At 42.0% G+C, this 24,695-nt stretch overlaps 1 protein-coding gene and 1 pseudogene across 2 annotated transcripts in view; one reads left to right on the top strand and one right to left on the bottom strand.

Annotated features, from left to right (window-relative positions):
- kif5c (kinesin family member 5C) overlaps positions 1-24,695 on the bottom strand; it is a 235,563-nt gene that overhangs the window by 96,204 nt on the left and 114,664 nt on the right. For both annotated transcript variants that reach the window (XM_085986689.1, XM_085986690.1), the window contains exons 3-9: positions 18,574-18,647; positions 13,895-13,999; positions 11,232-11,280; positions 9,958-10,013; positions 5,437-5,524; positions 3,190-3,314; positions 1,880-1,984 (exon numbers count right to left, since the gene is read on the bottom strand). In XM_085986689.1, coding sequence (XP_085842815.1) covers positions 1,880-1,984; positions 3,190-3,314; positions 5,437-5,524; positions 9,958-10,013; positions 11,232-11,280; positions 13,895-13,999; positions 18,574-18,647 — 602 coding nt within the window. The remainder of the gene's footprint in view (positions 1-1,879; positions 1,985-3,189; positions 3,315-5,436; positions 5,525-9,957; positions 10,014-11,231; positions 11,281-13,894; positions 14,000-18,573; positions 18,648-24,695) is intronic.
- Positions 14,285-14,856, top strand: LOC147120577 (histone H2B 1/2-like; annotated as a pseudogene).

Raw genomic sequence — 24,695 nt, 5'->3', positions numbered from 1 at the left:
ATTTCCAGCAGTTTTTGTTCTTGGTTTCAATAATTTCCAACAATCACTGGTTTTCGCATCTCTAGCCGTTATTTTTTCCCTTCTCCCAAATGTTCTCCCCCTGCTTTCCTGATGACGTTAACTCCTTGCTGGGGTCCAACTTCATCGGCATAGGACGTCCTCCAGTACATTTCCCGAGTGGCCCATTGCCTATGTGTGTGCCTTGACAGCAAGCGACGACATGCTACTCACCACAGGAGGTGTCATAGCCAAGCCCAGTCCCATCATCACCTAACCACCACATATGCACTTCCAGCAGATAGCAAACAGGAAAAGGAAAATTTGGGCAACTTTCCACTTCCTAACCCAGGATGTTGAGACCAACTCTAGGGACCTTACTGATTTAGATCAGCTAACAGCATAAATTTGAAATCTAACTTGGGACTTTCCTGATCTGTTTGACTCGCTGGGCAAACCTTACCGAACCATTGGGAGGCCAGTCCAGGATCTTATTTATATTAAGTAAGTGACCCAAGATCCACACAATACTGATCCAGAAATGTAAGTTTACAAACTGAAGCCTGAAAATGCCCACAAATATGGTTCATCCTAAGCATCTCAAATCAGTGCAATTGTATTTTTTCAAGGCTCCACTTCTGTCGTGGAGCATTGCCAGATGTAAGTGGGGTTAGCAATAGAGCTATGACACAATACCTTCATTATCTGACTCATGCTCGTTTCTATGAAATTACGCCTTATATGCACTTCTGTGGAGACGAGGATAGGGAACAGGGATAGATGAGCATCTTTTGAATGACAGGGGTTAAATTAGCACTATTCACTTTAAATTGGGCTGTGAAAAGGGTTCTTATACAAAGAAAGATAATAGAACTAGGCTCAAATTGATTAGCGAAGATGACAAGTTCCCCAAAAAAAATCATTTGCACAATAACAGAATTACTGAGTCTAAAGCAATCATGATGCTTTTGTGTACTTTTTGTTGCAAATTGAATGCACATGGAAATTAAATGAGATAAGTAAAGAAAGACACCGATTTATAAGGCATCTGTCATTGTAACATTTTCTTAGAACACAGTCCCTCCTTTAATGCTACACCCCTTCCTCAAACAAAGCAGGTTTATTAAAACCCCGTGCTAAGTGCATCGTGTGCTTTATAATCTGGAATCTCTTCATATAGCATACTGGGCCCAAACTAAGACTGACTTCTCCAAGATCAGCCCAGTCTAGGTCTTCTCTTCCAATTACACAAATAATTGAAGGATAGGCTATAGACAGGTAAGTATACAACAGTCATAGGATCATCTCCTCGGCAAATTTAAAGGCAAGGAACGTATATAAGGCATAATTTCATAGCAACAAATGCGAGTTAGTTATCAGGGTTATAGTGTCATAGCTTTATCGTTGAACCCACTTACATCTGGCATAATAGAAGTGGAGCCATGCAAAATTATCCCCGTGTTGTATGGTTTGATAAAAGCTCTATACTTAAGCCACTTGTGATCACTGAATTGACCCACAGTCCATTAATGACATGTTTGCTGGGTTTATGGCACTTTTTTGATAGTTGTAGTATGCAATAATATACTCATTCATGTTTTCACTATTTGATAATCATATTGTTCAACTACAAGGTTGAAACGGTGTACAGGTTTATATGCATCCCTTCAAAGTTATGTGGTTAGACAGTTCTCCCCCTCTACAGTGCATGGGATTCAATTCAGTTATCCATCACATCATTATGGCATCAATGCATCATCAATCCTTCCTTGCCAATCAGATGGTATCATTCAAATGTGATGTAGTTGAATAAATATTAGCTTGTGGTAAAATCAGTGTAAATACAAGGCAAACAGGGAATTCTGTGAATCATAATACTTACAGTTCCCTCAGCCAGAGCAGAAATCACATTCCCCAGAGCAGAAAGAGACTTATTGATATTTTTAGCTTCATCAAGGACAGATCCTTCAGCTCCAGTTTTGCTGACCTACAGTGAACAGATACATGACAGACAGTTTGGCATGAAGATGTTCTAACTAACTAGCTTACATCTTTCTTGCACAGATGTATCAAAGTGATTGGATTGAGTCTAGTCAAGAAAAGCCTAAATATTTTTTTTAAAACTCAGAATCAAAATGCTTTTCAGCTATTTTTTTGTTAACCCTTTCCATTTATTCAATATATAGCTTCACCCTTTCTATAATACAGCTGAGCTTAAGGCAATTCACATCATTGGGAATGAAAATGGTTTGAATAAAATCAAAGTAACAGATGCAACCCTAATTGCAGCTTTGGGCATTGCGAGTCAGCCAAACTGATCCAGACCTCACACCTGCACATTTTGCAGCACAAGTTACTGGATGTGATAAGGTGCAAGAATCCTGGCTGTCTTTTCCCATTCCTAGCCCAGGAACATTAAGGTCAATTTTAGCAACCTCATCTCTGAGATCGGCAAATTTAGTACAGGGATCAGCTAAGGGAATGGGCAAAATTAGGCAAAGGGAGGCGCAACAAAATGACCCGCTGGGAAATGCTCAAACGTGAAATTTGTGACGAGCCTTAATGTAGATAAACAGGTTTGAAATTTGATTTTTTTTTGGGGCTCTGATTTGAAACATTCCCTGGAATTTCACAAAGGAAAGCTACCGAGTACAAGGTCATCTGAATGATGGTACAGTACAATGGCTAAAGTCACCGTGGAATGATCGTGGGGGGAAAAAAAGTACAACTGTATAAATTAGGTTTTTCCATAGCACAGATCACTCAGTCGATCAAAATGTTAAAGCTACACAACTCACAATTGCTTTTGTTAAAAAGTTACAAGTCAACGTTAAAAATGTAAACATTCCCCCAAAAAAGCCAAGATTTTTTGCATGTATTGTCTGTGGTATCACTTATAGTAAAGAGATCACAAAATGAATCACGTTTGTTCGAGTCACACAGCAATGGTTCCGAGGGCAGGAGCAGAATGATTGCTTTCAATTCTGTTTAACAACCTACTATTTAAATTTTAGACTAATCGTATTACAACAAAGAAAAAAATATTTTGGTGTGCATCTTATTGAGTACCATTATTAACTTCATTAAACTAAATGGGGCGGGGGTCATGTAGCTTTGATTTCTCTTCAGGGTTGGTGGTTAAACCAGGATCACTGCACCATAACTAAACATCCAAAAACAGGTATCCTTCACCTTTTCACTGCCAGCTAAATCTACGAGGTACAGTTTTCCACAGAGTTTCTTCTCGGTTTCCACGTTCTCCTGTTTAATGTTAATGAGGAAGATGCTGTGGCTTCGAGAACTGTGTTCATTCATGTCTGTATAGACAAAAAAGGAAGTTAATTAGAAGAGTCAACTGTGTACTTGTTTAACTGTTCCCTGTCAAGTGAGATTCAAAAGTTAATTGGATAAATACATGAAGGGGAGAAAGTTGCAGGGCTATGGGGAAAGAACAAGGGAGTGGGACGAATTGGACGGCTCTTTCAAAACAGCCGGCACAAACGTGATGGGCCGAATGGCCTCCTTCTGTGCTGTAAGATTCTATGATTCTATGAAGTGACAATCAGCATCAGTAAACCAGCAACAATCGCCACACACCCACTGTGTTGGGAACTGAATGAAAAGGAATGCATGGCACATTTATATTCCACGGGAAATGTTTTGGTGCCTGCCCCCTTTAAGCTGAAGAGCACCAGTAACAACATGGAAGCAGGAGCAAGGTAAGGTGCAGTTGTTTAAAATCACAATCGCAGTTTTAGGTTTCTGGTTGTGACCCTGCAAAAACTGCATCCCTGTACAGGCCGGTTGAGAACTCAGCCTGACTCATGGCCTGAGGAAAATGGTGGCCCATCGGAACGGACACTGCCAACAACAACAACCACTTCTGTTTGCCACAACTGGTGCTTTTTCCTCTGGCAACTTGGGGAGTAACCCATGCTTGCATTAAAGCACAGCCTCCAGCAGCAACTATCTAGTACAAGCAAAGTGACAGTTACTCTGCTTTTCACTTAGTTGCCGTTAATGCTGCTCAAGCATGCGTGCTTTTTTTAAACAATTGAGCATTTGGCATTAAGGCGAGCATCCTGGATTGCTTTGTGAACAGTTCCTAGCAGGAAAATGTCCCAAGTGTGATCATCAGAGCAAAACTCATTGCTTTGAGTAATAATCCACTATCACAATAGGTATGCTTTGCATCAGAGGTGTCTGAGCTTTTTGTCTTCATGAGCTGCCCAATTCATATCCTGGAGCTCTGGGGCGGGGGGAGTGGGTGGGTGCAACATTTAAAACCACGTTCCCATTAATTCATGTATATCTCAAGTTACAGACATCAACAGGTCTTGAATCTTCTGATTTAAATGATCTCAGCCAGGATGGCAGTCGTGGTGCACACATGGTCTCGGTACCCCGGGTTGGGGAAGTTGTTCAAATTTGGGTGTGGCATTGATACATTCTTGGGTTCAGTTGGTATCAGTTACTCATGAAGCAATCTGAGCACCTTATTTTTAATTAGTTGACTCACACTGCCCTATATCTACTTGTACAATGGTATTCCCCATGGATCTAAATTGGATGTCCGGGTCTTTTCATGTATGATTGTTCACTCTCTCTGAAGACAGTTAACTCAAACACTTGGTGAGATGAGGCATGACACTAATTGATAAGTTGCCTTTCTCCCCCCACAGTAAGGTGAACATACTGAAGAACAGTTACGATCAGTCCCACTTAATTCAATCAGTACAACTTATCTTCATGTAATAATACAAAATAAAGAATTCACCACGCTTCTCCACATCAGTGGGTCATCTTACTTGACTTAAACAAGGTTACTACTGATTATTCTCTCCTGCACACCAACATTCCCTCAACCTTTTTGCCCTGACTTCATAGAATTCTGTTTCAAGAAACTTTCTACTCGATGCTTTATATCTCGCTATTTACAACCAGAAAAGGGATCAAAGAATTTCCAAATCAACAGGTGTAAGGCGCGGTCTAATAAATTGCTTATTACTTACAGTCTATGAGGAAATAACATCAATGCTTGCTCATTAGTATCTTGACTACCTGTCATCTAAGAAGCCTTAGATGAAAAGTCACAGTAAATTTACAGAGGGAGAGGAAAAGTAACAGAACCAGCAAGGGAGACTTAGGGCAGGTAATAACAAAAAAAACTTTCAACTAATTACATATTTTTGATTTACAAATTCTACTACAGTTCTCGGAGATAAAATGATTAAAAAGAGGAGAGATCACAGAAAGATTTGGCCTTCATCCTTTCTAAAACAAATCAGTCTCTATAGGGTATATTGTACAAGAAGCTATGAATAGGAAAGAACTTCTAAAACTTTCGTAGCCAAATTTAAATGCTGAAACTTCAACAGATCCTACAAAGCCCCCGAACCCATGTAAAGGTTACTGGATGTGAATGAACCAGTTACTTACTGGTGACAGCTACATGGCGGTTAGCCTTGCCTTCGTCAATAACGTCCATTACCTCTTCAGGACTAGAGACAAACCTCTCCGTACAGCCCTTTTAGAAAGTTTACAAAAAAGTTATTGGAAAGTTTCCAAAGACATACAAAAACACAATAGTCAGACATTCTAGCTCAGGTTAGCAGGGCACAACATTTATAAAGCGACAGTGAATTTTGCGTGGGGGTTGCTATTTTTGACTGCCATTAGAAATAATTCCCCCAAATGATTTCACTTTGTAGCTAATACCTAGGAACATAAAACTAATTCCTCTCAATTGCGCACTCCCTCAAATATCTCTCTCTTAGATCTTTCCACATTATGTGCCTCCCAGAGTACCTTGTTCAAGAAGTTTGCAAGCGGCATGCTAATGAGGGGAGATGAGGAGAAATTATTTTGCACAGCGAGTTGTGATGCTCTGGAATGCGCTGCCTGAAAGGTTGGTACAAGTAAATTCAATAGTAACTTTCAAAAGGGAATTAGATAAATACCTGAAAAGGAAAAGTTTGCAGGGCTATGGGGAAAGAGCAGGGGAGTGGGACTAATTGGATAGCTCTTTCAAAGAGCCGGCACAGGCATGATTGGCCGAAGGGCCTCCTTCTGTGCTGTAAGATTCCTTGTGTTGTCCCTTTCATTTTCTGTGCGTATGATGCATGCATGAGCTTGTGTGCATCATCATGCAAACCATGCACATGTCCTGGGGCTCTGAACTTAGTTTGGCTTCGCTAAAACTTCATACAATCTGCGCAGCAGTAAAACATGGAACTACTGAGTACATGAATGCAGGTCTATCTCAGATTTATTTGGTCAATGTAACTGCAGCACAAAATACTTTGTAAAACCCTTGGGGTTGGATTTTCCCGGGTTCCAACCCCACAGTGCGGCGGCACCTGGGAGATGGCGGGAAACCCAGGAGTTTGGGTTTCCCGGCCCACCGTGGAGCTTTAACTCCATAGCATGCGTGCGACAGAAAGGGCGGGTTTCCCGCCCGGAAGTCAGCCTGATTGACAGACTGGCTTCCAGTCGTGCAGGGATCTCGGACCAGGACACCGCAGGACCAAATAGGTGCTGGGCCCAGGGTGGTGGGGTGGGGGGGGGGGGGGGAGTGGGGGGAAGAGTCTGATCCCCCAGGGGGGTGAGTGAGAGCGACCCTGTGGGGGCGGGGGGGGATCCGATCTCCGACTCTGGGGCTGAGTCGTGATCCCGGGGGGGTGGAGGGTTCCGATCCCCGACCCCAGAGCTGAGTCGCAATCCCAGAGGGGGAGGTGTTCCAGACCCGGGGAGGGGGGCGGTGGGTGCCCGATCCCAGGGAGGGGCAGGCTGATGGTGGGGTAACTTGGGGGGCCGGGAGGAAGCACTCCTGCTCCTCCCGGCCCACAAGGATTGCCCCCAGAGGCTGAGGCCGCCTCTTTGCAGCTACCAGGAATCCTGAGCCCCGGGATCCCCGGCAGCCTGCAGTAAAACCTGCAACGCGGGTTAAAGCAGAGGCTTCAGGCCTCATTATAATGTTTAAATTGACACCCCGCCTCCTGGCAGCGGGTCGGCAGCCCACCACCCCCCCCCCCCACCCACAGAGTAAGTGGACGTGTCGGGGGCGGGTTTTGCATTTGTACAACTTTCACCTCCCCCCCCCCCCCCCCACGCCTCCAATCCACCTCTGAAAATTCAGGCCTTGGATTGGTTTGCCTCCATTACTGTAGTCTTCAAGGAACAGCTGAACCATTGAGCCAATAGCTAAATCTAGTTGTGAGAAGTCACACAACACCAGGTTATAGTCCAACAGCTTTATTTGAAATCACGAAGGAGCAGCGCTCCGAAAGCTTGTGATTTCAAATAAAGCTGTTGGACTATAACCTGGTGTTGTGTGACTTCACATTTGTCCACCCCAGTCCAATACCGGCATCTCCACATCATAAATCTAGTTGATCTCAGACTGTGTTTATAGCAGTTAGAATTTGTGGCCTTAAAATTAGCTTAAACGCAGCTCTGTCTTGGCAACAGAATAACAGACTGTGCCGTCTATGGCAAACCGCTCCGTTAATTATAAAACAGTTTTTCATCCAAATCAATGTGAGCAATGCCACAGGAGATTCAGCTACTTTCATAATAAAATCCACACCCACTTATTTATAAACACAATGTTCTGCGTTGACACATTGGCGAAAGAATTTATTCCATTTGCGAGTGGTATTTAGACAACTTGGAACACTTAAGAACTTATTTGATCGTGTTCTTTCAAATGGTATTTGAAGGCTATCATGTGAGCAATCTCTATTTTTGTTTCAGTGCTGAATGCACTTTGCAACAATGATTTGCTGTCAAATTAAAAATAGAGAAATATGGTGTCAATGAAGTGCGTGTGTCCAAGTTTTTCTTGCTGATGAGATGGGAAGTGAGCTCATCAATTTTTGAGTGCTACTCTATTCAGTCAAGTATTAAAATTTTAATCTTTACACTTTTTTCCCCTCTGTTCCCATGGCGAAGGAGCCCATGCTTATGCTTGGTGCATTCCTGGATCCTTTTGGAATAGCCAAAAACTTTGAGATATGATGGACCTGAAGCACTATCTTACCATTCTTTGCCACATGAATCTAACACATTTTTATTGTTTTTCTCCAGTCCATGATGCTGGAGGAGTTCCAATGAATCGCTCAATGGGTTAAGTCTGCAGCCAATAATAATAAAGTGTAGTAACCATTTTACTCGCAATATTGTCCATGGGGGTACTCAACAGCTTTGTAGATGAAGCGTATATAATTCAATTATCACGGTCCCTTAAGGTGAATGCTTAGCGACAAGAACTCAGTTTGAGATATTGTCAAAAGTTTATCCAACCATTATATGTAACTTGTAGTTTTATAAATTGGTACAAATTTGTAATACACGCCAGTAATGAGGTGTTAGCGCAATAACATGCGGCTGAAGATTTTTTAAATTTTTGCATAATTGAGATTGCAGGCAGGACGATATTGGCTATGCTGTGGTAGAATACAATTACTTTGGTTTGTGAGTTAGGGATCTAGATAGGTTGGGAAGGCTGCTAATGAATAGCAAATTGGCATTTAGTCCGTATAAATGGAAGGTAATGACACTAGGGAAGGGAAATAAAGAATGGGATATAAACTAAATGGCACTCGGCTATAGGACAAAACACAGCAGAGGGACCTGAATGTATTGGTGGCTAGCTCATTGAATCCAGTAGTGCAGCGTGTGGCTGCAGTAAGGATAGCTAATGGGATCTTGGGACCTATAGCAAGAGGGATAGATCACGAATCCCAGTAAGTGATAATGGGTCGATTTTTAGTCCCGGGTCGGAACACGGCCTAGTGAGCAGCTGGTACGTCCAGGAGTGGTGGTTGGGAGGCTCGGCCGATTTTAACAGATGCCCTGGCTTTTTTGCCAATTACCTTAAATCAGTGTCCTCTGTTTACCGACCCACCTACCAGTGGGAACAGGAAAAACCTTGTGCTGAAAGCTTAGAACAATAGACGCAAAAACATTTTTTTTTTATACATTTCACTGCTGAGATGCAGTATTAGGCGTTCCTTTGATATCCTGGAAGTGGGTGGGACTGGACTTGTGCTGTCACTGTAAACTGAAAAAGGAGTTTGAAACCTCATACCCTTACTTTAAAATCTCCTCTCCTAGTTCCTCCTCTCCCTGTACTTAGGTTGTCATTACTTTGCAATTAACACTGTTAAGTAAAAGTGGTAGTATAACTGTAGTGTTAGATGTAATGTGTTATGGTAAGTATTGAACTAACAAAAGTTTAACTTATAATGTGTCACAGTCTTACGGAGTTCAAGCAGATTGTTAACTATAGTAGACTAACACCGATTCTGTTTCCAAGACATTGTTACAAGCCAATCTAAGTGTGGTTTACCCAGCTAGACATTTCAGAATCTTATGATTTACTTGCAAAAAAGTCTGAAAAAAGTGTAATTTCTTTTCCAAATTCTCAGGGCTAAAAATTGAGTAGCGCCCTAATTGGGGCGCTAACTTAGCGCCCCGGAAAAATTAGCGTCCCCGCGCCGGAAATTGAGTGGTTGCGCCCCAAGAGGGAAGTGGGGCGCTACTGGTTAGCGCCACCACTAACCTCCCGCTGAATTTTGCGGGAGGCGTGGGCAGTGCCGCGCCCGGGTGCTAGTTGCTTTGCGTCCGTTAGCGCCCTCTTAAGGCGTTAACGGGAGGCGCAACCAACTGAATTTTTCCCCCTCCGTGTTTAAAATGTCCTAGAGTTTCATATTGAACCCATGTAAATCTAAGTTAGTGGCAGCAATTGATCTTTGCAGTGATACAACTTTAAAGTGAAACTCTTTAATCATTCATTGAACAGAGTCAAAATAAGGCTGGCATTCCCCATAGGTCAAAAAGAGATTGTGACAAATCCATCTCCAGCGTAGGTCGATTGACTTATTACATTGCATTGGCGCAAGCAGGAATCATATTGTTACACTAAAGTTTGTAACACATATAAAAAATAAATCTTACCTTAACAAATGGTACTCTGTTTTTATCCTCGTGTACTGATAGATTGGTCTTTGAAACTGTAAAATGAAATTAAGTCTGTGAACAATTTATAAAGTCATTGTATTTATATCTTAACCAGCTGATATTGCAGAAAGGTGACCATCTGATATAAAGGATTTCTGGTCAGATGTTCAGTTGCTTCTTTTATTAAGTAGAATATCAATTGGAATTCATGCAATTTATGAAAGAAAGAATTTACTGAATAAATCTTTGCAATGGAATGATCCCATTATAAAAGCACACATTATCATTATAGTTGAGGTGGATGGAAAGAAGTGCGATCAACCAACTAAGCATGCTCTTGAATAAGGTAGTCACTGAGGTAGTGACTTCAAATGGAAAATAAAATTGGACGGCATGTAAAACAGGAGATCAATCCGATCATATCAGTTTCCCACCAGGCAAACTAGGTTGAGATGACCACCCTCCCTTTCCTCTTTCTTCTTCATAGCTTGCCATATTCCTTAATATGGCAACATCTGAAAACTTTGATGTAACTCTTGCACTACCCTATATGCAAATCATTTATAGATATGGGGGAAAAAAAGAGGTCCCAGCACAGATCCAAGGGCCATTACCACTAACCACATCCTGCCAATCAGAAAAATATCCATTTACCTCCAACCTCCATTCCCTAGCCTTTCTGTATCCATACGATTATATTCCCTTTAATACCTTGTGCCTTAATTGTCTTTCATTTGGCACCTTAGCAAATGCCTTCTGAAAATCTTTTTCTACAACATTTCACCAAATTTCCTTTATATATTCTATGATTTTACCAAAAGAATGCAATGGAATTAGTCAAGCATGACCTGCATTTTACAAATCCTTGATGACAATCTGATTAGTCCATGCCTTTCTAAGTGTTTACCAAGTTCACTCTACATTATGGACTCGAGGGCTGATTGTCCTCGCACTATTGAATAGCTCCATTAGATTTCTGAAGCAGTGCAGGGAGTTCACCCAGTGCCCCAGGAAATATTCTTCCCTCAACCAACATCATCATCCTCCCTCATTTATCTCATGGCTGTTTGTGGGATCTTGCTGTGTGCAGAAATGGCTGATGAATTTGCCTATTACCAGAATCACTGCACTTCACTGTATTTGATGCACGGAGATATTTGAGAGAGGTAATAAGATGCGATATAAATGCAAACATTCTTATTCCATTTTTTGTTTTAGCAGAGCACTAAACAAGGCTGTGCTGTACCTTAAAAATAAGAACATTTTCTTACCATCTAGCAAGTCCCGAATTTTGTCCAAGTAGATCTCAAAGTAGGAAACCTATAACAAAACACAAGATATTTTAAATAAGATCATAATTTCAAAGAAATTGTCCTTGTTTTTAAACTGGGTAAATTTGGCTACCAGCACCACAAAGTCTTTTACTCAGAATAAATCTCTTTGGGCTGGATTTTCCCGTTTCCCACCCGCATGGTGCGGTGGGTACCTGGGAGATGGCGGGAAACTTGGAAGTTCGGGATTCCTGGCACGCTGTGGAGTTTTAACTTCACAGCGTGCCTGTGACATCAGGGGCGGATTCCCCTCCAGAAGTCAGCCTGATTGACGGACTGGCTTCCAGTTGTGCTGGGAATGCAGAGAAGGAGGCCACAGAAGGCCACAGGATCCCGAGCCACGGGATCCCCGGCCGCCTGCAGTAAAACCTGCAAAGCAGGTTAAAGCAGAGGCTTCAGGCCTCATTATAATATTTAAATTGCCAACCTGCCTCCTGTCACTTCAAAAAAGAGGTTATTCCTTTGCAAATACATTTTGATTGCAAAGTAGAAATTACTTGACACAAATTGCTTGCTTTGTTCTGAAATCTATCAAATTAAAGTGTTTGGTAACACAGGTTGGGTTCGGGAAACTATAGTGTGAATGTGATAAACTTAGATCATCTACGGAGGAGAACATCCACCTATAGTCCAGTTTTCAACTTCAAAGTGTATTTCAGTCGGTGTGCTGTCCATTGTATAACATTGTATCGCAGGTTGTGTGTATTGTCACAGAGCTCCACAAGCCATTTCTAAGAGATACACTGTAGTAACTGAGGCGAAAGTGCAAGCTAAAAATTCACTGACAGCACATACTGCTGCATTGTCGATTACTATTGCTCATCTGTCCATTTTAATAAACTTGCTCGTCTCCGATCTCCATTTAAGAGTTTGGTCAAGGGAGGTCAGCTTGTGTCTTGGCTTTAGCGGTTTCAAAATTGTGTAAATATTTTTCTTCCAATTTGAAGTAGGACAATAACTCTGCCAAGTAGCACACTGCATCTTTAACTTATCGTATTAACTAGATCAGAGCAGACCAATATTCATTTTACTCGCACTTTCCTCTCTCAAACGGTTCAGCTCCCAATGAATGCTCATCAAACTTTGCAATTTTTGACTGTTTTTCTACAGAAAGGACTTATGAAAAATGTTATTCTTAAATGTTGTGTTTTAAAGCATAGCGTGCTCACACAAGCTTAAAATAGCACAGAGATGATAAGTGGTTAAAATGCTGCTTCTCCATAGACTATAAATAATAATAAATTAGTCAACCTGTCTCAGTAACTGTTAAACACCTCACACCCATCGTGTTAGAAAATCTCTGATCTCTTTTGGCTGTGAACAGAGGAAGATTAAAACGGAGAGACAGGCGAACAGGAAAGCATTCAGGTCAGTCAGTTTAAAAAAAATACAAAGCTGCAACTCAGTCAACCCCAGAAAAGGCCACAAGAAGTTTAGGCTATAGAGGAATAGGTAGAATTTATTTTAAGCAAAGCTAGATGATCCAATGATGTGAGGAAGCATAGCGTGTTCATTATTGTACATTATTACACAAAGACAAGTTGTATTGATTGAATTAAGTGAATCTGTTCCCAACTGTTGTTCTGGATGCTTACTTGCTGTGAAATAAAGTAGTTTAACAATTTGTATCTCGCTTCATCTCACCAAGTGTTTGGTTGTTCTGCATTCAGAGAGATTGATGCAGCACGCACACAAACAACACACATACCCAGCTTAGATCATGAGAAGGTTCTGTTGTTACACCCCTGGGCTACGTTATTGTGTGGTTAGATATTGGGCAGTACAGATACACCCCTAAGAGTAAGATGCTCGGGCCACTCACGGGAGCGACAAGCACCTTGAGAGAATATTTAAGGCAAGATTGTAACAATGCTGTTTAAAGTTTACATTAGGCGGCCATAAAGTGGAATGCTAAAATCCAGGGAATTTAAATCAACTCTGATTTTATGATTTACAGGTACCTCGAAGAAGTGATGGCCTTAATCGCACATTGGCAGTTGAATGCCGACCGAATTACGAATTCACTTGCGTTTCTCAGATCATGAGAGTTTTAAACGAACTAGACAGAGAATAATGTCCATATTATAAGGTTTCCAGAATTAGTGCAGGGTATTAAACACCATCTCACATGTACTGACTTACCTTCGTCCACAATGTTCTTATTTCCTTCAACAGTTTGAGCATCACTGTCCACATGTAAGCATTGCATGTACAGTGGCACTCAAAGGTACCATCGTAAATGAAGAACTTAGTAGGTGGAACTTGTTTTATCTGGTTGCATACACAAAGCTGCAAGTCCATTGAAGGAGGAGGTGAGGAGAAACTCACATCACCAAGTGAAAAGAGCAATTTCAACAATGCACATGGCTCTTGGGATCTGCACTGACTTCAGCTATTGCACTGGCGCTGATACAGTTCAGAGTGCTAGAAAACTACTCTAAATTGGTATTTACATACTCAATTAATGTCAATGCAAGCACACAATTCACACACAAGCATGGTGTAAGAGATAAAAAAAAACTGCTCAACAGACCACTACACAGGATGCCAAGTCATGGTTACCGAGGAACAGACTTTTCTTGAAGAAGCTGCTTCACATTTACCTTAATATGGAATTCTAGATTCTCATCCATGGAATAGATGTGATCGAAGATGTCATGCGCTATTCTGGGAATAATGCCCATCAGCTGATGATTATGGAGCTTTCCCTGTGGACATAAGTTTCAACAAAGAAAAATTGCTTTATGTAATTGGAGACATGTTGCAAATAGTTCTGTTATTTACTGAAGAGAATGTCACTGCATATTAAAACAAATTAGGTTCACCTCCAGAATACCGCACCACCCAAACCGTTGTCCTTTGAAGGACTATGGAACACGTTTACATTGAAAAAAACATAATCCAACCAATTGTGAACAGTGTGTCGAGGGCTTTCACCGAAAATCCATCTGGTCTTCAATAAAGATAATTATTTCTTCAACATACAACAATTCTGTGTCTGAAATTACTTTTAAAATGCCTGAGCAGAAGAAAGCAGCACCCAAGAAGTGCGCCATGAAAGCTGTGAATAGTGTGCCAGCAAAGGATAGCAAGACGTGGAGAAAGTAGAGGAAGGAGAGTTACTCCATCTATGTCCACAAGGTGATGAAGCAGGTTCACCCTGACACCGGCCTCTCCTCCGAGGCCACAAGCATCATGAACTCCTATGTGAACGATATTTTCAAGCGCATCATGGACGAGGCTTCCCGGCTGGCCCATTACAACAAGCACCACATCATCAGCTCCCAGGAGATCCAGATCGCCATGTACCTGCTGCCGCCCAGGGAGCTGGTCAAGTATGCCATGTCACAAGGGACAAAGGCGGTGACCAAGTGCACCAGCTCCAAGTAAAACTCCATAATATACTGAAAAAACACAAAACGGAACCTAATGTGCTATTTGTAGTGAAATTGTGAACATGGCTTCGAAGAATGCATTTATAATTTTGCCACAAAATCATCTGCTTTAACATCTAGCCTAAAAGCAAACTTACTTATTAATGTCATCTAATAAAAAAAACACAGAATCTGAAGCAAACTGATTCAAGATGACAGCAACACCATATAAGCAGGTGGCTATTCCATTGGTGCATGAAAATAAATTGGCTGCAGTATTCAAAAAATGCTTTTTGGCCAGTATGTTAGAAGAATGGAACAACTTCACCACCTCAAGAAATTAAAATCGGCTTGATCTGTTGCTGATGGGCAACTTCAATGTCAATGTAGCGCACTCATCATGTATTTAGAAAAACTGCAAACCTTTGGAACAGTAAACAGCCACTTCGCTCAATAGGCCTGTCCCTTTGTAGTCATCTTAACCTTGCTTTTTTCACCTTCTTCATAATATCCTGCAGCCCCTTCTCTCAAAATCATATCTGACGGTCTCTTGAACCCGTTTATACTAACTGCATCAATAGCTTTCTTAGCACCTTATTCCATATGTATATTACCCTGGTTGTGAAATAGTTCTGCCTGAATTCCCATTTGCTCTTAACTATTGAATTGTATTCTCTTGCTTTTGAACATTTTCACAGTGTGTCGCATTTGTCTGGATCAGCTTTATCAATTCCCTTCATAAATTTGAAAATAAAAGTTATCTCAAAGCCCTTTCTTTTCCATAAAGAATAAGCACAGCTTTCTCAACCTATCCTCGGAATTTATTTATAAGACCAGATCGGGTGGGTATTCCTGAAGTGAGTGCAGGTCAGATAGGGCTATGGTAATGAGAGTGGTAAGGGGGCATTCCTATCCTGCTGCCCTATTTCCCTGTTGGTCTATTTGCAGAGTGCAGAAGCAACTGAAGAACAATGGGCGGAGGTCTGTGGGGGCTTAGGGAGCAGGCCGAAAGCTTGAACACTGCAATAAAGCAACTTTGACGTTCACCCAGTTCTTTCTGTTTGCTGATCCACATCAGCAGCTCTGAGTCCCAAGATACCTGCAGTAACGTTTAATTTTCCTGCACCTTGCTAGCTCTTGCCAGAGGGGGAGTCTGTGCTGGGGGTGCCCCTGGGCCATGTAAATGGTGCAATGTCGCTGTCTAGCACTGAGGTGGGGGACGGAGGGCAGAAAAACCTGCCCAAATTGTTTTGCTGTCCTATGGTGCATCCACAAGTCAATATCATTATAATAGTACGTGACCAAAACTGCAAACAGCGCACCAGATGGGGTCTAACTATTACTTCATACAGTAATATCACCTTCTCTTTTAAAGTGTATTCTAACCTTCTGATAATGCACTTACTTGTCTTTTCCACTGCAGTTATACACTGGGATAATGGTGATGAGGATTCTTCCACACTAACTCCCAAATTATTTTCCTGATCAGTACACTGCATCATTAATTTCCATTTCTCTGGCAGAAAAAAGTAATCTCAGGCATTGTTTACATAAAGCAGCTGCCGATATGGTTTGGGGGCGAAATCAGAAGGGGAGAAGAAAAAGGACTTCGCGAGTAGTCCATGAATAGCAATTGGGAGATGAAACATTACCTTCGTAGGCCAAGGACATTGTGGTCAATTGCAGAGGCCCTTCCAGGGTCTTGGCTGAAGGCATTTAACGTAATGCAGATCAAGGACCAAGGACCAAAGCTCTGGCCTGTGTGGTTTAGTCACACACCACACTGTCAATTTACCTACTGAATCACTGAGTGGGCCAATGCTAATGCATCGTCTTAGGAAAAAAAATACACTGCCTTCTGGCAGGCATGTTAAGGCAAGCTACATAATAACAAAGAGAAAATAATGGCAGATATTGCTTTGTCACCCCACAGGGATGCCAGGAGTGCAGCATAAATTATGTCCAAATACTTTCTAATCAATAACCCAAATTATTCATCGCTTTGTATTTTCCCCTGAACCAGAAATGTAAAATTCTTCACATTTGCCCATCAATATCTAAACATCATCTGCAACCAATTAAAGCAAATATTATTTGAAAAGCTTCCCTTTCATTCTGGAAGTGCTTAATATTTCCTTATTACACTCATTCTAATGTTTTACATTAAAAACAGCATAAGGATTACTTAATAACCTTGGCACGAACAAGACTGATGGAAAATCGGTTTAGAGGATTATTTCCTGAACGAAGGTGCAACAATCTCCTTAAGTACTCCAGCAATTCATGATTTAATTAATTCCAAGCTGCCAAAAGCACAGAACTGCGCCATCTGCTCAGTTTCATCCATGAATTTATAAAAGGGACAACAGGGACACGAACACAGTTAGCATGAAATAAAACCTGATGATTTCCAGTCAGTCATGCATATAAGAAACAATTTTAAAAAAATATTTCAAACAATGGAGGAAGTGTCAATACAAAATGAAATCCAAAGATGGATGGCAGAGAGCATCGGAGCCCTGAAGCATCACACTACAGAGAAGTAGGGTCTGGATTTGCACTTGTATGGGTGATTTCCCAACCTCAGCCATGTTCCTGTGGTAAGGTGAAATGCTACTGAGAAGCTCGTTTCAGACCGGCACTGGTGTAAACATGAGGCAAGTTACTTACCTGGCCTGTCAACTGAGGATAGAGAGATTATGGGATGGGGGTGGGTGGTTGCAATATTCAAAATAAACAAACACTCTTTCACATCATTGGTTTGGACCATGGAAGCAACTTAATCAATTTAGTCCATGAAAAGTCCTCTGTATTTTTCAAGGAGGTACAGATTTCAGGTTGCAACATTTTTGTGCTACTGTATATCTATATCCAGATAGGAACTCACTGACCTGTAATGGGCTGCATAAAATAGATTCCCCATTATCATAGAAAATCTGGGCAACTTGTCAGGCCTCAACGCCACTGAACCAACATTCAACAGAATCTCTCAACCACACAAGAAGAGGGAATTGACACCTAAAGAACGCTCAAAAGGAAGAGTCATGCTCAGAGTCCGGGACAAACCAGCCCCATCTGCTGTGTATCTTAAGCACTCCTCCTTCTGCATCCTCATCTGCAGAGAACGAGAGTTAAGAACATAATAAGAACGTAAGAATTAGGAGCAGGAGTAGGCCATACGGCCCGTCGAGCCTGCTCCGCCATTCAACAAGATCATGGCTGATCTTCGACCTTAACTCCACCTTCCCGCTCTATCCCCATATCCTTCGATCCCCCTAGAGTCCGAGTCAGCCCTAGAGTTAGGTATCTGTCAGCTCAGAATGGAAACCGTTAACTCCAGGTGAACTGGCGGGTATCAATCCCTTGGCTGAGGAGGCTGTCAGCATCAAATATTGAACTGGTTTGGTCCTGGTAATGCATGAACTGCTAACAATAGCTAGTTGAACAAAGTTAACCATTTTGTCAGAACGTAGTAACAGCTGAGGGATATCTATCAAGAAACACTTAAAGGAAAGTTTGTGACTATTGAGTACAGGTAAATACTAGCGAGAAATAATGTGCAGCGGTATAACTGTCAATTTGGCGCAAGTCCGTGATTAGGGTTAATTCAGAGAAGGTTACTTTGAATAAAATCAAAGTATGCATCAATAGGAGCAAATAAGCTGCACGATCCTTAGGCAAGTAGTGGGAAAGGCTGAAGAAAATAGTACAAAGGGGTTCGAGAGGCAACCAGACGCATTTGTGCAGACAGGAGGGAAAGAAGGTAATGACGAGAAAGGGGAGAACTGAAATTAGTTCTGCTCACCTTCAAGATGTACCTTGTCGAGTCATTATGGCAAAGATATTTCAGAAATGGATACTGTCTGCTTTTGGCAGCATACATCATAAAACACACATCAACCACTTACCTCCATAGTATGTGTTTTGCCAGAGGATGTTTGACCATAAGCAAAAATAGTTCCATTGTAACCATCAAGCACATCTGAAAAAGAATGAATGACAAATTAGTATAATTAATTAAGTAAATAAGTGTAATGTTGAACTGAATTTTGTTAAATTTATGGGCACTAAATTGCATTATAAACGACTGCAACTTAATTTGCCTACGCAATAACTGTCACTCCACTTCAGGAGTAATTCATTGTATGTGATGTGATTTGAGATACATGACAAGGTGCTACAAGTCTTTCTTTCGATTTTATGGTCGTCAATTTGGATTATTAAATGTTTACCTGAACGCAAGATATTTGAAAATCATTAAACATCTTTGAATAGTAGTGAACCTTTGGCCAACTAAACATAACTTACCTTCAAGAGAGTAAATGGAGTTAATCCCCCTCAACAGTACACATTTGCCAATTTTCACACTAAGCAAACAAAATCATATATGCAGCTCAAACAAGGTAATATATTATATATTGACCAACCTAAATAAACTAGAATCTGTATAGAATGACAATCCTGATTCAGGAGATCATCCCTAATTTTGGAAGGAGGAGGTCCGCTATGAAGCAAAAGTGGAGAACCACTGATTAAGAGTATAATATAAATTATAAATTACAAGAGAAATAGCTCAAGCATTCCTAGATAGGGCAGTATACAAATGTGCAACTAGGGCTGTAGGCAGCAATGTAGAATTGTACACACTTTCTTCCAAATGTTGTTGCCCCAATGTCCACAGGTTCATAATTCTCCAGGAAGTTCCAGGGACATGTCCCCAGAAAGTTTTGAATTTTCACATTTAAAATTATGTATTTGTTTAAATACTTTAAAAAAAAACTTGATATTATAATTTTTTTGATTTCTACAAGTGACATTTGGATTTATCCATATTCCATAGACCAACCAGACCATCACTTCCCCAAAAAGAGATCTGAACAAGTCACTGCCCCTTTCACTGTGGCACTCCCCTCCTCCCTTTGTAAAAGCACACTCTCCTTCTAACGCTCCCCCAGGTCACAAACACTCTCACCCCGTGTTCACATAAGCATTCATCCCCCTCCAACCTCCTCAAGTCTACACTCTTCACCTAGCCCGCCCTGTCGACAGAGGTAGTCTTCCCCCAGCCATCTCCTCAAGTCTACAAAGATGCTCTTCACCCCCACCCAACCCCCACCCCCTCGTAGTTCCTTGTTCACAGATATACTCTTCTTGTATGATGACCTGCTCACTGCTAGCCCCGCCTGCATGTTGTATCAAGACTGTTGTGTTATGGGCAAAAAGAAAAACAGGCAGCCTCGGGTAGGAGCTGCAGTCAGGATCAGTGTGAGTGGATCAGCAAGGAGTGGCACAGTAGCAATTTCCCAGATGGATCCCTTGGGGCATCAAATCAACTTTGCATCACAAGCTTGCCAATTTGCCACTGCCGAGGACAAAGAACATAACAAAAGAAATAGGAGCAGGAGTCGGCCATTTGGCCCCTCGAGCCTGCTCCGCCTTTCAGTAAGATCATGGCTGATCTGATCTTGGCCACAACTCCACTTCCCTGCCCACTCCCCATAACCCTCGACTCCCTTATCGTTCAAAAATCTGTCTATCTCCACCTTAAATATATTCACAGACTCAGCCTCCACAGCTCTCTGGGGTAGAGAATTCCACAGATTTACGACCCTCTGAGAGAAGAAATTCCTCCTCATCTCCGTTTTAAATGGGCGACCCCTTAATCTGAAATTATGCCCCCTAGTTCTAGATTCTACCACGAGGGGAAACATCCTCTCTGCATCTATCTTGTCAAGCCTCCTCAGCATCTTATATGTTTCAATAAGATCACCTCTCGTTATTCTAAACTCCAATGAGTATAGGCCCAACCTGCCCAACCTTTCTTCATAAGACAACCCCTTCATCTCAGGAATCAACCTAGTGAACCTTCTCTGAACTGCCTCCAATGCAAGTATATCCCTCCTTAAATAAGGAGACCAAAACTGTATGCAGTACTCCAGGTGTGGTCTCGCCAATACCCTGTACAGTTGTAGCACCACTTCCCTACTTTTATACTCCATCCCCCTTGCAATAAAGGCCAACATTCCATTTGCCTTCCTAATTACTTGGTGTACCTGCATGCTAATTTTTTGTGTTTCATGTACAAGGACCCCCAAATCCATCTGTACCTCAGCATTTTGTAATCTCTCTCCATTCACATAATAATTTGCTTTTTTATTTTTCTTACCAAGTGGATAACCTCACATTTTCTCACATTATACTCCATCTGCCAAATTTTTGCCCACTCACTTAGCCTCTCTATATCCCTTTGAAGATTCTTTGTGGCCTCTTCACAACTTGCTTTCCCACCCATCTTTGTATCATCAGCAAATTTGGCTACATTACACTCGGTCTCTTCATTCAAGTCATTAATATAGATTGTAAATAGTTGAGGCCCCAGCACTGATCCCTGTGGCACCCCACTAGTTACCGTTTGCCAACCGGAAAATGACCCATTTATCCCGACTCTCTCAGAGTCAGAGTTATACAGTACAGAAAGAGACCCTTCAGCCCATCGCGTCTGTGCCAGCCATCAAGCCCTTTCTATTCTAATCCCATTTTCCAGCACTTGGTCCATAGCCTTGCATGCTATGGCGTTTCAAGTGCTCATCTAAATGCTTCTTGAATGTTGTGAGGGTTCCTGCCTCTACCACCCTTTCAGGCACTGAGTTCCAGATTCCAACCACCCTCTGGGTGAAAAAGTTTTCCCTCAAATCTCCTCTAAACCTCCTGCCCCTTACCTTGAAACTATGCCCCTGGTTATTTATCCCTCTACTAAGGGTAAAAGTTCCTTTCCATCTACCCTATCTATGCCCCTCATAATTTTGTACACCTCAATCAGGTCCCCCCTCAGCCTTCTCTGCTCTAAGGAAAACAACCCCAGCCTGTCCAGTCTCTCTTCATAGCTGAAGCGCTCCAGCCTAGGCAACATCCTGGTGAATCTCCTCTGCACCCTCTCCAATGCAATCACATCCTTCCTATAGTGTGGCGACCAGAACTGCACACAGTATTCCAGTTGTGGCCTAACTAGCGTTTTGTACAGCTCCATCATAACCTCCCTGCTCTTATATTCTATGCCTCAGTTGATGAAGGCAAGTATCCCATATGCCTTCTTAACCACCTTATTTACTTGTCCTGCTGCCTTCAGGGATCTATGTACATGCACACCAAGGTCCCTCTGATCCTCTGTCCTTCCTAGGGTCCTACCATTCATTGTGTATTCCCTTGCCTTGTTAGTCCTCCCAAAATGCATCACCTCACACTTTTCAGGGTTAAATTCCATTTGCCACTGTTCTGCCCATCTGACCAACCCGTCTATATCGTCATGTAGCCTGAGGCTTCCCTCCTCGCTATTTACCACTCCACCAATTTTCGTGTCATCTGCAAACTTACTGATCATACCTCCTACATTCATATCAAAATCATTAATATACACTACAAACTGCAAGGGACCCAGCACCGATCCCTGCGGTACACCACTGGACACAAGGCTTCCAGTCACAAAAACAACCTTCGACCATCACCCTCTGCCTCCTGCCACTAAGCCAATTTTGGATCCAATGTGCCAAATTGCCCTGGATCCCATGGGCCCTTACCTTCTTGACCAGTCTCCCATGCGGGACTTTGTCAAAAGCCTTACTAAAGTCCGTGTAGACTACCTCAACTGCACTACCTTCATCCACACACCTAGTCACCCCCTCGAAAAATTCAATCAAATTGATTAGACATGATCTCCACCTGATAAAGCCATGCTGACTATCCTTGATTAATCCTTGCCTCTCCAAGTGGAGACTAATTCTGTCCCTCAGAATTTTTTCCAATAATTTCCCTACCATTGATGTTAGGCTCACTGACCTGTAATTCCCTGGTTTATCCCTACTACCCTTCTTGAATAATGGTACTACATTAGCTGTCCTCCAGTCCTCTGGCACCTCCCCTGCTGCCAGAGAGGTTCTGAAAATTTGTGTCAGAGCCCCTGCAATCTCCTCCCTTGCCTCAAACAGCAGCCTGGGATACATCTCGTCTGGGCCTGGGGATTAATCCACTTTTAAGCCTGCTAAAACTGCTAGTACCTCCTCCCTCTCAATGCTAATTTGTTCAAGTATATCACAATCCCCCTGCCTGATTTCTATGCCTACATCGTCCTTCTCCATAGTGAACACAGATGCAAAATATTCATTTAAAACCTCACCTACATCTTCTGGCTCTACACACAGATTGCCACTTTGGTCCCTAATTGGCCCTACTCTTTCCCTGGTTATCCTCTTGCCCTTAATATACTTATAAAACACCTTGGGATTTTCCTTTATTTTGCCCGCCAGTGTTTTTTCATGCCCTCTCTTCGCTCTCCTAATTTCTTTTTTAAATACCCCCCTGCACTTTCTATACTCCTCTAGGGCTTCCACTGTTTTTAGTCCTTTGTATCTGCCAAAAGTCTCCCATTTTTTCCTAATGCATTCTTGTATATCCCTCGACATCCAGGGTTCCCTGGACTTGTTGGTCCCACCCTTGACCTTTTTTGGGAACATGTTGGCGCTGTACTCTCTCTATTTCCTTTCTGAATGACTCCCACTGCTCTGATGTGGATTTTCCTACAAGTAGCTGATCTCAGTCCACATGGGCCAGATCCTGCTTTATCATATTAAAATTGATCTTCCCCCAATTTAGAACCTTTATTTCTGGTCCCTCTTTGTCCTTTTCCATGACTACCTTAAAACTCACCGAATTATGGTCACTGTCACCAAAATGCTCTCCTACTGACACTTCTACCACTTGCCTATCTACATTTCCTAGAATTAGGTCCAGTACCGCCCCCTCTCTTGTAGGACTTTCTACATGCTGGCTCAAAAAGCTCTCCTGGATGCACTTTAAGAATTCCGCACCCTCTAAGCCTATCCCAGTTAATATTGGGGAAGTTGAAATCCCCTACTATTATTACCCTATTATTTCTACACTTCTCTGAGATTTGCCTACATATCTGTTCCTCTATCTCCCCCTGACTGTTTGGGGTCTATAGTACACTCCCAGCAAAGTGCTTGCCCCCTTTTTGTTTTTAAGTTCTACCCATATGGCCTTATTAGAGGAACCTGCTAAGATATCATCCCTCCTTACTGCAGTAATTGACTCCTTGATTAATATTGCAACACCCCTCCTCTTTTACACCCCTCTCTGTCTCGCCTGAAGATTCTATACCCCGGAATATTGAGCTGCCAGTCCTGCCCCTCCCTCAACCATGTCTCTGTGATAGCAACAATATCATACTCCCATGTGTTCATCAACACCTGCAATTCATCTGCCTTACTCGTAAGACTCCTTGCATTAAAATAAATGCCATCCAGCCTTCCCATATTCCCTTGTGATGTTACATATTTGCTCTGCCTTCCAGACTGACTTGTTTTTTCCTCTATATTTGGCTGTGCATCACCCCCTACTATAGCTCCACTCCGTATTCCATCCCCCTGCCAAGTTAGTTTAAACCCCCTCCAACAGCACTAGCAAACCTCCCTGCAAGGATGTTTTCTGTTAGTTAGCCAATCCTCTATCCATGCTAATATATTACCCCCAACCCCGTGAGCTCTTACCTTGTGCAGTAACCTTTTATGTGGCACCACACCTTATCAAATGCCTTCTGGAAATCCAAATACATTACAGCTACTGGTTCCCCTTTATCTACCCTGCTCATTACATCCGCAAAGAACGCCAGCAAATTTGTCAAACATGATTTCCCTTTCATAAAACTGGCTCTGCTTGACTATTATGATTTTCTAAAAGTCCTGCTACTACTTCCTTAATAACAGACTCCAGCTTTTTCCCCAATGACAGATGTTAGAACTTTAGTCCCATTATTTTACCAAGTACTTTTTCTCTAGGGATAGTGATTGTTTTAAGTTTCCCCCTCCCTATAGCCCCTTGATTATTTATTATTGGGATGTTGTTAGTGTCTTCTACCATGAAGACCGATACAAAATATTTGTTCAAAGTCTCTGCCATTTCCCTGTTTTCCATTATTAATGCCCCAGTCTCATCCTCTACGGGACCAATGTTTACTTTA

This window comes from Somniosus microcephalus, chromosome 4, assembly GCF_052327205.1.
Source record: "Somniosus microcephalus isolate GS21.2 chromosome 4, FLI_Smic_1.0, whole genome shotgun sequence".
NCBI classification, from domain to species: domain Eukaryota; kingdom Metazoa; phylum Chordata; class Chondrichthyes; order Squaliformes; family Somniosidae; genus Somniosus; species Somniosus microcephalus.
This window is presented reverse-complemented; position numbering and strand designations above follow the sequence as displayed.